The 13,932-nt window shown below is 37.8% G+C and overlaps 1 protein-coding gene across 1 annotated transcript; it reads left to right on the top strand.

Annotated features, from left to right (window-relative positions):
* Positions 1–2,405: 2,405 nt before the first annotated feature.
* Positions 2,406–6,461, top strand: LOC131947769 (acetylcholinesterase-like). Its single transcript, XM_059309065.1, has 3 exons — positions 2,406–2,552; positions 2,956–4,772; positions 5,618–6,461. Exons 2-3 carry the CDS (start codon positions 3,142–3,144, stop codon positions 5,868–5,870), a joined length of 1,884 nt encoding a protein of 627 aa, XP_059165048.1. The 5' UTR covers positions 2,406–2,552; positions 2,956–3,141; the 3' UTR covers positions 5,871–6,461.
* Positions 6,462–13,932: the final 7,471 nt, after the last annotated feature.

Here is a 13,932-nt window from a genome sequence, read left to right as displayed (position 1 = left end):
CCTTTGTCTCGTAGGCCTAATATATTGATTTATAGGCCTATACATACACACACACACACACATATATATATATATATATATATATATATATATATATATATGTGTATATATATATATATATATATATATATATATATATATATATATATATATATATATATATGTGTGTGTGTGTGTGTGTGTGTAGCTCAGCTCTACACATGAAACATTTTAAATATTATTTTGTTATTTAAAACGCAACACAAATTTTATCTTCAACCTGATCTTAACGAGAAAGGGCGCCAACTTACGAAAGGCCTTTTGTGTAGCAGGTTTCAACATTTCCAGCTAGATGATGAAATATAATGTGGCTTTGTTATACAACTTACAAAACAAGTTCGGCTTGTATGGTAAAACCCGTCTAACTCTGATATTTAAGACTTGATGTTTCAAGATCTAAATTATGCGTTCAACTAATATTTAGGGCCCTGTTTCCTTACACAGTGTTAATATTTTTTTTTCCATTGAAATAAAAAACAAAATCAGCATTCAAGGGAGACAAACAATTGGAGGGTAAGAACACGTAACGGTATTGAACGAGTGGACTGATAGAATAATGGTAGAAGGGCGTAGTTCTACTTGTTATAGTAAACAGAACGGACTATGTATAGCCTAGGCAAATACGAAATAAAGCGGGAGTTATCTCCTCCAAACTCTCTCGAAGGGGGGGGGGGTGGCAACTCGGGTTATGGACAAGATTTTCAATCCATTTTTAATTACTTAAACTTTTAAAATAAAATAGAATCTCGTAGAAAATAGAACTGCGCACCAAATGAATAGCAAACAATAGGTGTATAGTAGTGCCGAATATTAGTACTTTATAAATTCATATGTTTTTTTTGTGAGAAATCGGAAATAGCGTAAAGTACTACTTCCGGTCAACGGAAAATACTCCAAATTTGACCGAAAGCAGTAAATTAAATCCTTTACTTATTCTTGAAATTTCGTTTATCTATCTGAAATAGTACTCAAGTTATAGGCTTTTGAAAAGCCAAAAGTAGAATAAGCTCCACTTTCGGTTATCGGAAATCACTGAAAAGTTGATACAAAACTACAAATTTGATATAATACTTGTTTATGAAATTTCATTAACTTAGCTGTAACGGTACTTAAGTTATCATATTCATAGACATACATACGCAGACACTCACAGACATATGAACTAAATTGAATAATTATGTTTTTACGACTCAGGGAGGTGTAAAACGTCGAGATTTGTTACAATCTGAATTTTGATTTTTTACACGATTACTATACTTGCACTATATTTTGTATACAATAAAGTAATAAACCGGGAGTGATCTCCCCTAAACTTTCTCGAATATTTTTATATAAAATAACAGGGGATGGGAACTCGGGCTATAGACATGATTTTTAATCCATTTTAAATACTTAAAGTTTTAAAAATAGAATAAAATCTCGTAGACAAATTAATTGCACACCAAGTGAACGCGAAATAAAAAAGCGCATAATAGTGCGCAATATTATTAGTACTTTTAAAATTTACATTAGTTTTTTGAGAAATCGGAAGTAGCGTAAATTACTACTTCCGGTCAACGGAAATTACTCAAAATTTAACAGAAGGTAGAGAATTAGATCTCTTACTTACATGTGAAATTTCATTCATCTATCTGAAATAGTACTCAAGTTATAGGCTTTTGAAAAATTCAAAGTAGAAAAAGTACCACTTCCGGTTATCGGAAATCGCTCAAAAGTTGATACGGATCTACGATTTTGATAAAATACTTATATATGAAATTTCATCAACCTAGCAGTAACGGTACTCAAGTTATCGTGTTTACACACGGACACACAGACACACAGACACACACACACACAGACATACGGACAAGATTGCAAAATTATGTTTTTCCGTATCAGTGAGGTGTAAAACGTCGAGATTTGTAAAAATCTCGATTTTTTTTTTTGCACGATTACAATACTTTCTCTATACTACGTATATACGAGAAAGTAAAAAAGTGTAATACAAACATGATGGAAAATAAAATAAGACACTTAGATGATTGCTGACAATGACAACCCAAGGACTACTGTCAGTAATCGCAGATAAGACATGCTTGTGATTGCTGACAACTCAAGGACCACTGTCAACAATTGCCGCAATATAAATCACGCCTTTTGTCTAATGTAATACGACAATACAACAATCAAAATGTCAAACACCAATTAGGACAAAATCACGTGTATGCCAATCAACCAATACAAATGAAGTTTATGAACCCTATTTAAAACCCTAAGACCAATTAGGACTAAGTGTATCGCCGTGTCTGAGCGGTAGAGCTTCAGACTGACGGCATAACTCGGTGTCGGTGTTGTAGTTGACTGCCCTTACATAAACACAAAGTTAAGAGTTTTGTCGTGGAGCGTCTTACATTGAACAACATCCACATCTCGCTGTGTTGGAGTTTCATAAGAAAGGACGTCATAGAGGAATGTAAATTGACTTTTTGACTGAAGTGGTTGGAGAAATTTGACTTGGTCAGTCAGTACAGGTAATTCGATCTTTTAGTTTTATAAATATAATGTAAGTCACTAAAGAATAAAAACATATTGGAAAAAATCTCTTTAACTAAAGGAAATCAGTGGAAATTTAACCGGATTAATCTGATTGCAACAATAATGAGAAAGTACTTTTTATTATAGGATTAAATATTGATTGAAATTAATTAAAACGATGTTTCGAAAAAAAATATTCTCTTTTAAATATATATAATATGAGCAAAATATTAGGGTCAGGGTTAAAAAGTTGTTGTCAGTAAAATAATAACATTTTAATTTGTTTCTATAAATGTTTAAACTAATTACCGCAGGTTATTCAAGTATATTTTGTGTTTCTTATTGGCACTTGCATTTTTTTTTCAATAAACCGACCAACCAACCAACTTGCATCCTTAGATGATAGTGCTTGACTTGCTGCTGTCTACCACCACTGTACCGTCACTGTACCGCCACTGTACCACCACTGTACCACCACTGTACCGCCCTTGTACCACCACTGTACCGCCCTTGTACCACAACTCTAACACGACCGTACCACGTCTATACCAGTGAGATCAAAACGCCCCACTCCCTACACAAGCCATGAAGTCTCGTCTAGTGCTCACGCTGGTTCTCGTGTTCTCCCTACAACACCAAGTCCAGCCTGACGCCCTTATTAAAACCACTGACGCCGGCACCAAATACGTCGGCGTCGGCTACACAATGGAGTTCGACAACACCGAGTACACCCTGGCTAAGTTTCGTGGCATCCCTTTCGCCAAACCTCCAACCGGAAATCTCCGGTTCGCCAAACCTCAAGCGCCTGTTGTAGGTGAGCAGTACGACGCGAGGGAGTTTAAAAGTGTGTGCATGCAGCCACCCAAACCATTGGATGCTTGCTTAATCCACCAACCTATCGACGAGGATTGTTTGTATTTGAATGTGTATGTGCCACTGCCCGGATGGACTGCCAGTGACGTCAACGACACCGCGATAGACTCGCATAAAGTTTTGGCTGATGCCATGTCGAGTGCCAAGAGTTTGCCTGACGGTGCCAGCCACGCCGTGTTTGTGTATGTGTACGGAGGGGCGTGGCTAGAGGGAAACGGCAACTGCTATGACGGCTCGGTCTTGGCTGGGTTGGGCGAGGTCATCGTCGTGACCTTCAACTACCGGTTAGGTCTTCTGGGGTTCGCAACCACAGAAGATGACGTCATACCCGGCAACGCTGGTCTCTGGGATCAAGTTTTCGCGTTAAAGTGGGTCAAGGACAATATTGAGAAATTTGGCGGGGATGTGAGTAAAATCACGGTGGGTGGGAACTCAGCAGGAAGTATGAACATATTGGTGCACAGTCTGTTTCAGGAAGACGAGCAGCTGTTTCACAGAGTCCTGGCAATGAGCGGAGACGCTTCGTTTAACAAAGTGACCAGCACTGTTGGCTACAAGTCGACCTTGACCGCGGCGAAGGCACTGGGATGTAGCCCACAACCCAGCAAACAAGAACTGAAGACGTGTCTCCTGAATCTCAACCAGACCGACTTTGTCGGCTTGCTCCCACCCAGCGAGATGTCGTTTGGGCTACCGTTTCTCCCAACGCTTGAAGCCCCCCTCATCCCCCTACACCCGAGCTCTGTTTTAAGCGGAAGTTACGACCCCAGCAAGATGGCCGTCCTCTCCAGGTTCGCCAAGAAAGACATCCTCACTGGTATCGTATCAGAAGATGGGGAGGTCATGTACCAAATCTGGCGAATCCTCACTCAAGCCCCAACCAACAGTACCTACATCACACTCGATTACATCAAAACCATGATCTTCCAACTCCTGGCTTCTCGATACGACGAAGATATCGACACATATAAGTATGTAATCGAAGCTGCCGTGGATCGATACCTGGACTGGGCTAATATAAACGACGACGTTAAAAGAAGCAGAGAAGCGATTACGATTATCACCGACATGTGCTTTGTGCTGCCGATGATCTCAACTTTAAACACGCACATCGCGACCCAAGAGGCGCTCACGTTGAGCCCGGGCGGCCACAGGTATGTCTACAGGTTCAAGACACCAAAAACAAGTCTGCTGTACCAGACGTATGTGTTCAGCTGGTTCGAGGGAACTCACCACGACGCCGACATACCATATGTGTTTGGGGGCATCAACCAGTCGGAGCCAGAAGATGTTCAGCTCTCTAAAGCTTTAATGACGTATTGGACAAGCTTCATCAAAACAGGGTTTGTTCTTCTGTTCTGTTCTGTTCTGTTCTGTTCTGTTCTGTTCTGTTCTGTTCTGTTCTGTTCTGTTCTGTTCTGTTCTGTTCTGTTCCGTTCTGTTCCGTTCTGTTTCGTTCTGTTCCGTTCTGTTCCGTTCTGTTCCGTTCTGTTCCGTTCTGTTCCGTTCTGTTCCGTTCTGTTCCGTTCCGTTCTGTTCTGTTCCGTTCTGTTCCGTTCTGTTCCGTTCTGTTCTGTTCTGTTGCTTTCTATTCTATTCTATTCCATTCTATTCCATTCTATTCCATTCTATTCCATTCTATTCCTTTCTATTCCATTCTATTCCATTCTATTCCATTCTATTCCATTCTATTCCATTCTATTCCATTCTATTCCATTCTATTCCATTCTATTCCATTCTAGTCCATTCTATCACCTTCTATCACCTTCTATCCCCTTCTATCCCCTTCTATCCCATCCTATCCTATCCTATCCTATCCTATCCGATCCTATCCTATCCTATCCTATCCTATCCGATCCGATCCTATCCTATCCTATCCTATTCCATTCTATTCCATTCTATTCCATTCTATTCCATTCTATTCCATTCTATTCCTTTCTATTCCTTTCTATTCCATTCTATTCCATTCTATTCCATTCTATTCCATTCTATTCCATTCTATTCCATTCTATTCCATTCTATTCCTTTCTATTCCTTTCTATTCCATTCTATTCCATTCTATTCCATTCTATTCCATTCTATTCCTTTCTATTCCTTTCTATTCCTTTCTATTCCTTTCTATTCCTTTCTATTCCATTCTATTCCATTCTATTCCATTCTATTCCATTCTTTCCATTCCACCGACCAGGAGCCCGAATCCTTCAACCAACAGCCTTAACCTCCCCCAATGGGATCAGTACACAAGCACCAACAAGAACATTCTGGAGCTGAAGACGACCCCCGAGCAGACGACCCACTTTGCGGAAGACGCCGTCCATTTTTGGTGGGATTATCTGCCCGGAGTCAAGCAGCGTCTGTGTAGTCAGGGAGTCAGAAGCACCAGCGTCAGTCTAGCTGTTGTCTTTACCCTACCTCTATCTCTGGTTAGCCGTTTCGTTTAACGGGAGCTGGATTGGTTTCAGTGGCGTCCGATTAGCCAATCTGTACCTTCTGATTTAGCCAACTAACGGAAGCTGAGTTTACATTTTTTTATCACTTTGAAAATCGTCTAGCTGTAAATAACTCGAACACAATGGCCTACATCTTTATTACTATCTACTTAAAGCTTAATTTAAAAAAAATAGATTTGAGCTTCTTTTCTTTTTTAAATGTTGTACATAGCAAATCGTTTACGAAATACGAATCCGTCCTTAAAAATTTGAAGAAAGTAAAAATTCAGTTTAAAAGTACTTAAATATAATTTTATATTTTTTGATCCACATTGGAGTCAAGCATTAGAATCTCGCTTACAAGAGATGTTTTTACTTCAGGTTAAGAAACGGGGGAAAAATAGTAAAGGCTTACAGAGAAACATTTCTTGTTGAAACTGTCTCTAGTTTCTGTTTAAATAAATTGCGCTGACTATTTGATTCTGTTTTCGCCAGAAGTTGGCCGTATTAAAAAAAGACGTAGTATAAAGGTAATTGATAATGCTGCTTTGGATTTTATGTAAAAATAATTGACAAAAATGTAAAAATAAGATTTATTTTTAATTCAAAAAAAAAGTTTTTTTTTTTTTTTTAAATGGATCATAGACAGTTCATTAAATAAGCGCTAATTCAGAGAATGTTATTGATAGTGACATCTACTAATAATGTATTCAATGTTAAGTAATATTTACCAATACATTTTTAACTTGAAATATCGCACCATATTATTATGATAATTATTGTATTTTTTTATGATAATAATTGTATGATAAACGACAACATTTTGAGAACTGCTCTGAACTAAAAAAAATGTGTGTACTATAACTATTTGATACTTGTATTATTAAAAGAATTTTTAAAAACTAAATTACAGGTTTGTTAAAAAAATTCTTTAGATGTGTAGAATGGTGTGAGATAAATAAAGTGTACCAAAAGATTCCAAGTTTTTTACGTTACTTTAGTCACGCTTGAGTTGAGTGGGCGTGGGGTACGTCTGTTGAAGTGGTCCCGCTATATAATTAACTCCCCTGGCGCTTAATGAATGACACGCAAAGAATGATGCGTTGACTTGATTGCATCCCCTACTTACATCGACCAGCATACCTTCCCATGATTACACACAGTTACATATATTTCCCTGCTTTCACACCCCTGTGTACAACTGTCCTTACATTGTTGTGATTATCGTATTCATACTTGATGCAAGTATAGTTAGAAACGCCAGTTAGACAAACTTACACATCCACTCTAGAAAAATAAATTGTGTAGGCCTACTTATTGTAAGTTAGTTCTAATTTCTTTACACTGTGGCAGCTCATTGCAAAACCAATCATGGTCACCATTGGCAACTCTAACCATGGGTTTTGTTAGTGGCAACTCTAGGCATTAGTTTAGGTAGTGGCAACTTTAGCCATGGGTTTTGTTAGTGGCAACTCTAGCCATGTTTAGGTATTGGCAACTCTAGCCATGGTTTTATGTAGTGACAGCTGTACCCTTGGGTGTTAGGTAGTGGCAAATCTAGCCATAGTTTCAAGTAGTGCCAACTCTAACCTTGGTTCTACTAGCGATTTTTCGTTATGAAACATAACAGCCCCGTATGTAATACACAAAGTTGTGAAACATTTAAATGTTCAAGTCGGCTGTTGCTCATTAAGTTTGTATGGCGTAGTGTGTATTTGAAACTTGGTAGATGTGTCACATTTAGTAAATGTGTCACACAGCCTAACATGTCATATTATATGGGAAACAATAAAACATGTCACATTTAGTGTGTCACATTAAGTATTTGACAGTCTAACACGTCACATGAAAAAAGCCACATGTCACATTCGTTATGTCACATAAAATATGCAGCAATGAAGCATGTCAAATTAAATTTGTCACAAAGAGAAGTTATCCACATAATGTACCACTAAGTATGTCAAACAAAGTATGTCACATTAAGTAAGTCACACTAAGTATGTCACACTAGGTAAAATACACTAAGTAGGTCACACTAAGTATGTCACACTAGGTATGTCACACTAAGTATGTCACACTAAGTATGTAACACTAAGTATGTCACACTAAGTATGTCGCACTAAGTATGTCACACTAAGTATGTCACACTAAGTATGTCAAACAAAGTATGTCACATTAAGTAAGTCACACTAAGTATGTCACACTAGGTAAAATACACTAAGTAGGTCACACTAAGTATGTCACACTAGGTATGTCACACTAAGTATGTCACACTAAGTATGTAACACTAAGTATGTCACACTAAGTATGTCACACTAAGTATGCCACACTAAGTATGTCACACTAGGTATGCCACACTAAGTATGTCACACTAGGTATGTCACTCTAAGTATGTAACACTAAGTAGGTCACACTAAGTATGTCACACTAAGTTTGTAACACTAAGTATGTCACACTAAGTATGCCACACTAAGTATGTCACACTAGGTATGTCACACTAAGTATGTAACACTAAGTATGTCACGCTAGTTATGTGACATTAGGTAAACCACACTAAGAATTTCACAGATAGAATGTCACAATGAAGCATTTCACATTATGTATGCCACATTAAGTATATCACGATTTTTGTGATATGAACAAACTTGTGTGTGTTACAAAAACATCAACCTTGTCACACTTAGAAAGTAGGTCACATTAAGTATGTCAACTTGCCAAGTATCAAGCATAGAAAATCTTTAAAAAAAAATAATTAAAGGGAAGCAATGAAGAAAATGTTTGTCTAAAATGAATTTCTTATTGCCTTATTTTGTAGTTATGAACAATAATAAAATATGCGATTAATTCAGTGTAACTAATTTGGTGTATTAAATTACAGTGTATATATTTTGAATGGCGTTATTCCTAACGATATAAATATATTTTGTTCCCCAACACGTAATAAATTGTTTTAGCAATGCGTTGGTTTGGGCTAAAGATGGGACATAACTAGGTAATGACAGCTCTGTTAGACCAGCCATTCAACAACTCTATGTAATACATAATTATCTTACACCAAACAGCAGAAAAAATGGGCTTTAATTGTTCGAAAAACAAATGTTTAATTGCTTATTCTTCGCGTTATGTTGAACCATACGTGCATACACCGCTAAAAATGAATACATGATTTTTTTTTTATGTAGAGTGCTTGGTATTATTCTACTAAACGCGGGTTTTGGCCTCGTTGTATTTGGCGAGCGAACAGTTTTTGTGTTGCGACCTACAGTGGTTAGGTGGGGGAACATATGGAGAGGGGAGTTCAATTGGATTAATTGGTATGGTTTATTAAAGATTGGACCGTTGCGTTAAGAATAGGACCAATTAACTTTTGTTTTATAATTACTTCATAGTTTGCCAAATTACGATGGACATAAATTTAAACACAGAAGGGGAGGGGACTGGGTCAAATAACTTAGAGAAGGGAGGTAATAAGAACCTAAAGAAGGGAGGTAATAATTACCCACGTTTCAAAGGGAGGAAGGCAACAGTTACTTTAAAAAACATTACAAAGGGAGGTAATTGTCCACCAATAAACCTCAAAGAAGGTTGCTGACACTTACTACTTATACATTACTTTTTTTTTCTTTCTTTAAAGTCATGAGAATTATTTTTATCATCACGGTGTTCAAACTATTTAATTCAATACTGGGTAAAAATAAAATTAAAAAAAAAAACAAAGAAAAAGAAAGAAAAAAAAACCATTGACAGAATATTTGTCTGTTGTACACAATGATAATTTTACGCTGAGGCATACATACAGTCTAGAAGACAGTGCAGCATACAGAACAACATACAAGAATACACACAAGTCAACAAAGAGGACAACATACAACATACAGGACAACAGTCAACAACATACAAGACATTAGACAACATATAATAAAATCATGTGAATCGGTTTCTGTTCAAGTATTGTGTAAACATGTTCCGATCGTATTCATGTAATTGTTATACCCCCTCCTTCCCACCTCTGACTGTAATACCCCCTTCTCAAGTATAACAGTATTACCCCATTCTCACGTAAAAGGTAATACACGCCATGTCCTCTCCAAAGGTAACACTTCTTCTCACCCCTACAGTGTCAGGTAGAATATATCGACCCACGGCAAGTGGCGCTCTCTAAATAATATTTACTTAAGTTTGTGTTTTGAAACACTTACTTGTTCTAGTCATCTTTTAATACAGGCACTGGAACTGTGCGGAGAAACTAAAACTCGAGTGAGTGAATACATCTTTTGTAAAAGTTGCCCAGATCTACGTCATTATGGGCAAGCCAAGTCTACATCTAAATCTATCTGAGTTGTAGCTCATGACTTAACAAACATATAAAAACTATCAAGTGCCTCCTATTAAAATGGACGATAAATATAATTAGTTTAGGTTAGAAAAGTCGCTTGATTTCGTGTGTTAAATCTTGTTATATTACGTGAACAGTTTAAATACATGTATTTAAATTTTATGATAAAAAATATTTGTTTTAGCTCTATACTCAAGAAGCTCAATATAAATGTTTAAAAAACAAAAATAGGGGACGCTACTCTTATATAAAGAATCGTTCGACAAAAAAAGGATTACGTCCCTTTGCTTTATTCAACTCTTTCTATAGGCTTTTTTTTTTTTAATTCTTTTTTTATAGATGATCAGTATCTACAGGTAAAATATCTGAAGAGACTCAACTGTAATCCTGAATAAATGTCAGTCACTTCACTAGGTATACAGATATCTGACTAGCTAACTAGGGGGCATGTGTGTTTGTTGGAGCGGTAGTAAGTGCACTTATGTGTGTGAGCGATTGTTCGTGTGCGTTTGTGTGCCTACACATAATTATTTGCGTATGCGTACGTGTACGTGTGCATATAAGAGAGTGAGAGTGATCAAGAGAGATAGAGAGTAGCACATACATCGCAGTTTCTGGCCATAAGGCCGCACCTTCTGATTATATTATTTTTGTGAGACAATATCAATTTAAGGCTATTATTGTCTCATCATTAGGATATAATCAAAACATCATTAGGCCATCATTAGGCCATCATTAGGCCATCACCAGGCCATCACCAGGCCATCATTAGGCCACCATTAGGCCATCATTAGGCCATCATTAGGCCATCATTAGGCCACCATTAGGCCATCATTAGGCCATCATTAGGCCATCATTAGGCCATCATTAGGCCATCATTAGGGCCATCATTAGGCCATCATTAGGCCATCACCAGGCCATCATTAGGCCATCATTAGGCCATCGTTAGGCCATCACCAGGCCATCATTAGGGCCATCATTAGGCCATCATTAGGCCATCATTAGGCCATCATTAGGCCATCATTAGGCCATCGTTAGGCCATCATTAGGCCATCATTAGGCCATCATTAGGCCATCACCAGGCCATCACCAGGCCATCATTAGGCCATCATTAGGCCATCATTAGGCCATCATTAGGCCATCATTAGGCCATCACCAGGCCATCACCAGGCCATCATTAGGCCATCATTAGGCCATCATTAGGCCATCATTAGGCCATCATTAGGCCATCATTAGGGCCATCATTAGGCCATCATTAGGCCATCACCAGGCCATCATTAGGCCATCATTAGGCCATCGTTAGGCCATCACCAGGCCATCATTAGGGCCATCATTAGGCCATCATTAGGCCATCACCAGGCCATAATCAGGCCATCATCAGGCCATCATCAGGCCATCATTAGGCCATCATTAGGCCATCACCAGGCCATCATTAGGCCATCATCAGGCCATCATTAGGCCATCACCAGGCCATCATTAGGCCATCATTAGGCCATCGTTAGGCCATCACCAGGCCATCATTAGGGCCATCATTAGGCCATCATTAGGCCATCACCAGGCCATAATCAGGCCATCATCAGGCCATCATCAGGCCATCATCAGGCCATCATTAGGCCATCATTAGGCCATCACCAGGCCATCATTAGGCCATCACCAGGCCATCATTAGGCCATCATTAGGCCATCGTTAGGCCATCACCAGGCCATCATTAGGCCATCACCAGGCCATCATTAGGCCATCACCAGGCCATCATTAGACAATCATTAGGCCATCATTAGGCCATCATTAGGCCATCACCAGGCCATCAAGAGGCCATCACCAGGCCATCATCAGGCCATCATTAGGCCATCACCAGGCCATCATTAGGCCATCACCAGGCCATCATCAGGCCATCATTAGGCCATCATTAGGCCATCATTAGGCCATCACCAGGCCATCATTAGGCCATCATTAGGCTATCATTAGGCCATCATCAGGCCATCATCAGGCCATCAATAGGCCATCATTAGGCCATCATCAGGCCATCATTAGGCCATCACCAGGCCATCATTAGGCCACCATTATGCTATCATCTCTGGTACAACTGTATGAAAAACGACTTACAACTTTGAGGTAGTTAAGACTATCAGGAACCTATGATACAAAAACCAGTGGGAAATTAGTTAAAAAACTGAATAAAACCTTTTTTTTCTTCTAGATATTATAGCTACATTATACAAATTGTCTAAGAATATAGTTACCTTTATACAATTGACTATAATAATTATTTTATTGGAATATTTAACACAACTAACTTTGTATCTAAAATGTGTTGACCCATATTTTTAAGCAGCTTTCAAAAGATAACACAATACTTATATTTAAAAAAAAAAACTAACAGCAATTTTCGGCAATTATAACTCGCTCAAGAGCAAACGAAAATGTTCACAATGGCACCCTATGGGGAGCGGAGGTTGCTGTAAATATATGATAAGCAAGCGCTTCAACCCAAGTCTGTATTTGGGAGAAACTTCAACTCTCTACAAGGTGTGTAACCAAATCGTCTGGGCCATTTCCTGCCAATTTGACACCAGACTCTCGTCTAAATACCTGGCCACTTTGACACTGCTCTGCGCTTAGGGTGATTTTATAATCACGGATAATGGACAGGAAGTTGCTTATCCTTAAATCGTTGCATTGTGGATAAGCTGGTAATTTTATTTTGCATATCTAATCTCCAAATTAGTTTAAAAAAATAAAATTCTATATGCAGTAATAAATTATTGTAAGGCCAGCTAAACAAACTGATATATGTGTTTAGAAGTTATGTAACCTGTTTTTAAGAGAGAAAAACGATATTTATAAACTTTACCACACAATTAACTATCTTTTGAAAATACTAAACTTAATTCATAAATTTAATTTGAAAGGTTGTGAGGGAGGCAATCCGTGTGAAGTAAATATATTTCGGTTAAGCCCCTTCGCATAGGAGGGTTTTTTTTTTTGTTGTTTTTGTTTCTTTGAATAAGACTATTTTAAACTTTATCTGACATTATTCTTCGTTTCAATATTCCAAAAAAATATTATTTATTACATCATTTATTTATACCTTTTGGTTATTTCCCTTAGATTGAAAAGCGTCACAATTTTTTCGATTCATCATTCCAAAACCTTTCTTAAATCACTAAGTAGCAAGATAATGTTATAATCGTATTGGTTTCTTTTCATTACCAGTCAGTTAGGTCGATTATTTATTTATACCTTTTTGTTATTTCCCTTAGATTTTTAAGGCTAACGTTATTTTTTGCTTCATCATTACAAATACAAAACAAAACCTACCCTAAATCACTAACTAGCAAGTTAATGCGCTACCTCGTTCACGTTACTCTCACAGAGAACTAAAAAAAAACACAACACTAACAACATTTTCCGAGTTTTTTATCTGTAATTTGTGATGTAACCCGCCACATACACCTAATAGAGAAATCTGACAGTGCCAGCCCTTCCCCACACCCCCACCCCCAAATCTAGACACATCACCCTCCTTATGTTCAGACATTAGCGTGTTTACATCTTTATTTACGCTGTATGTTGAAACATCTCCCGCAAATAATCCGCTTTACCGGCAAGATATTCTCCTTGTATAAAAAAATCTGGCGTGTGAATGACACGATTCACTGATTTCTCTGATTCGTGTGAGCAAAATGGATTTTTTTTGGGAGCGATTTATTTAGATGTGTTTTACAGCCAAAGTGAGCA

This window comes from Physella acuta, unplaced genomic scaffold (genome assembly GCF_028476545.2).
Source record: "Physella acuta isolate Inbredline_101_S28 unplaced genomic scaffold, ASM2847654v3 ptg000607l, whole genome shotgun sequence".
NCBI classification, from domain to species: Eukaryota; Metazoa; Mollusca; class Gastropoda; family Physidae; genus Physella; species Physella acuta.
Note: the sequence above shows the minus strand (reverse complement) of the source record. Positions and strands in the feature narration are given on the sequence as shown.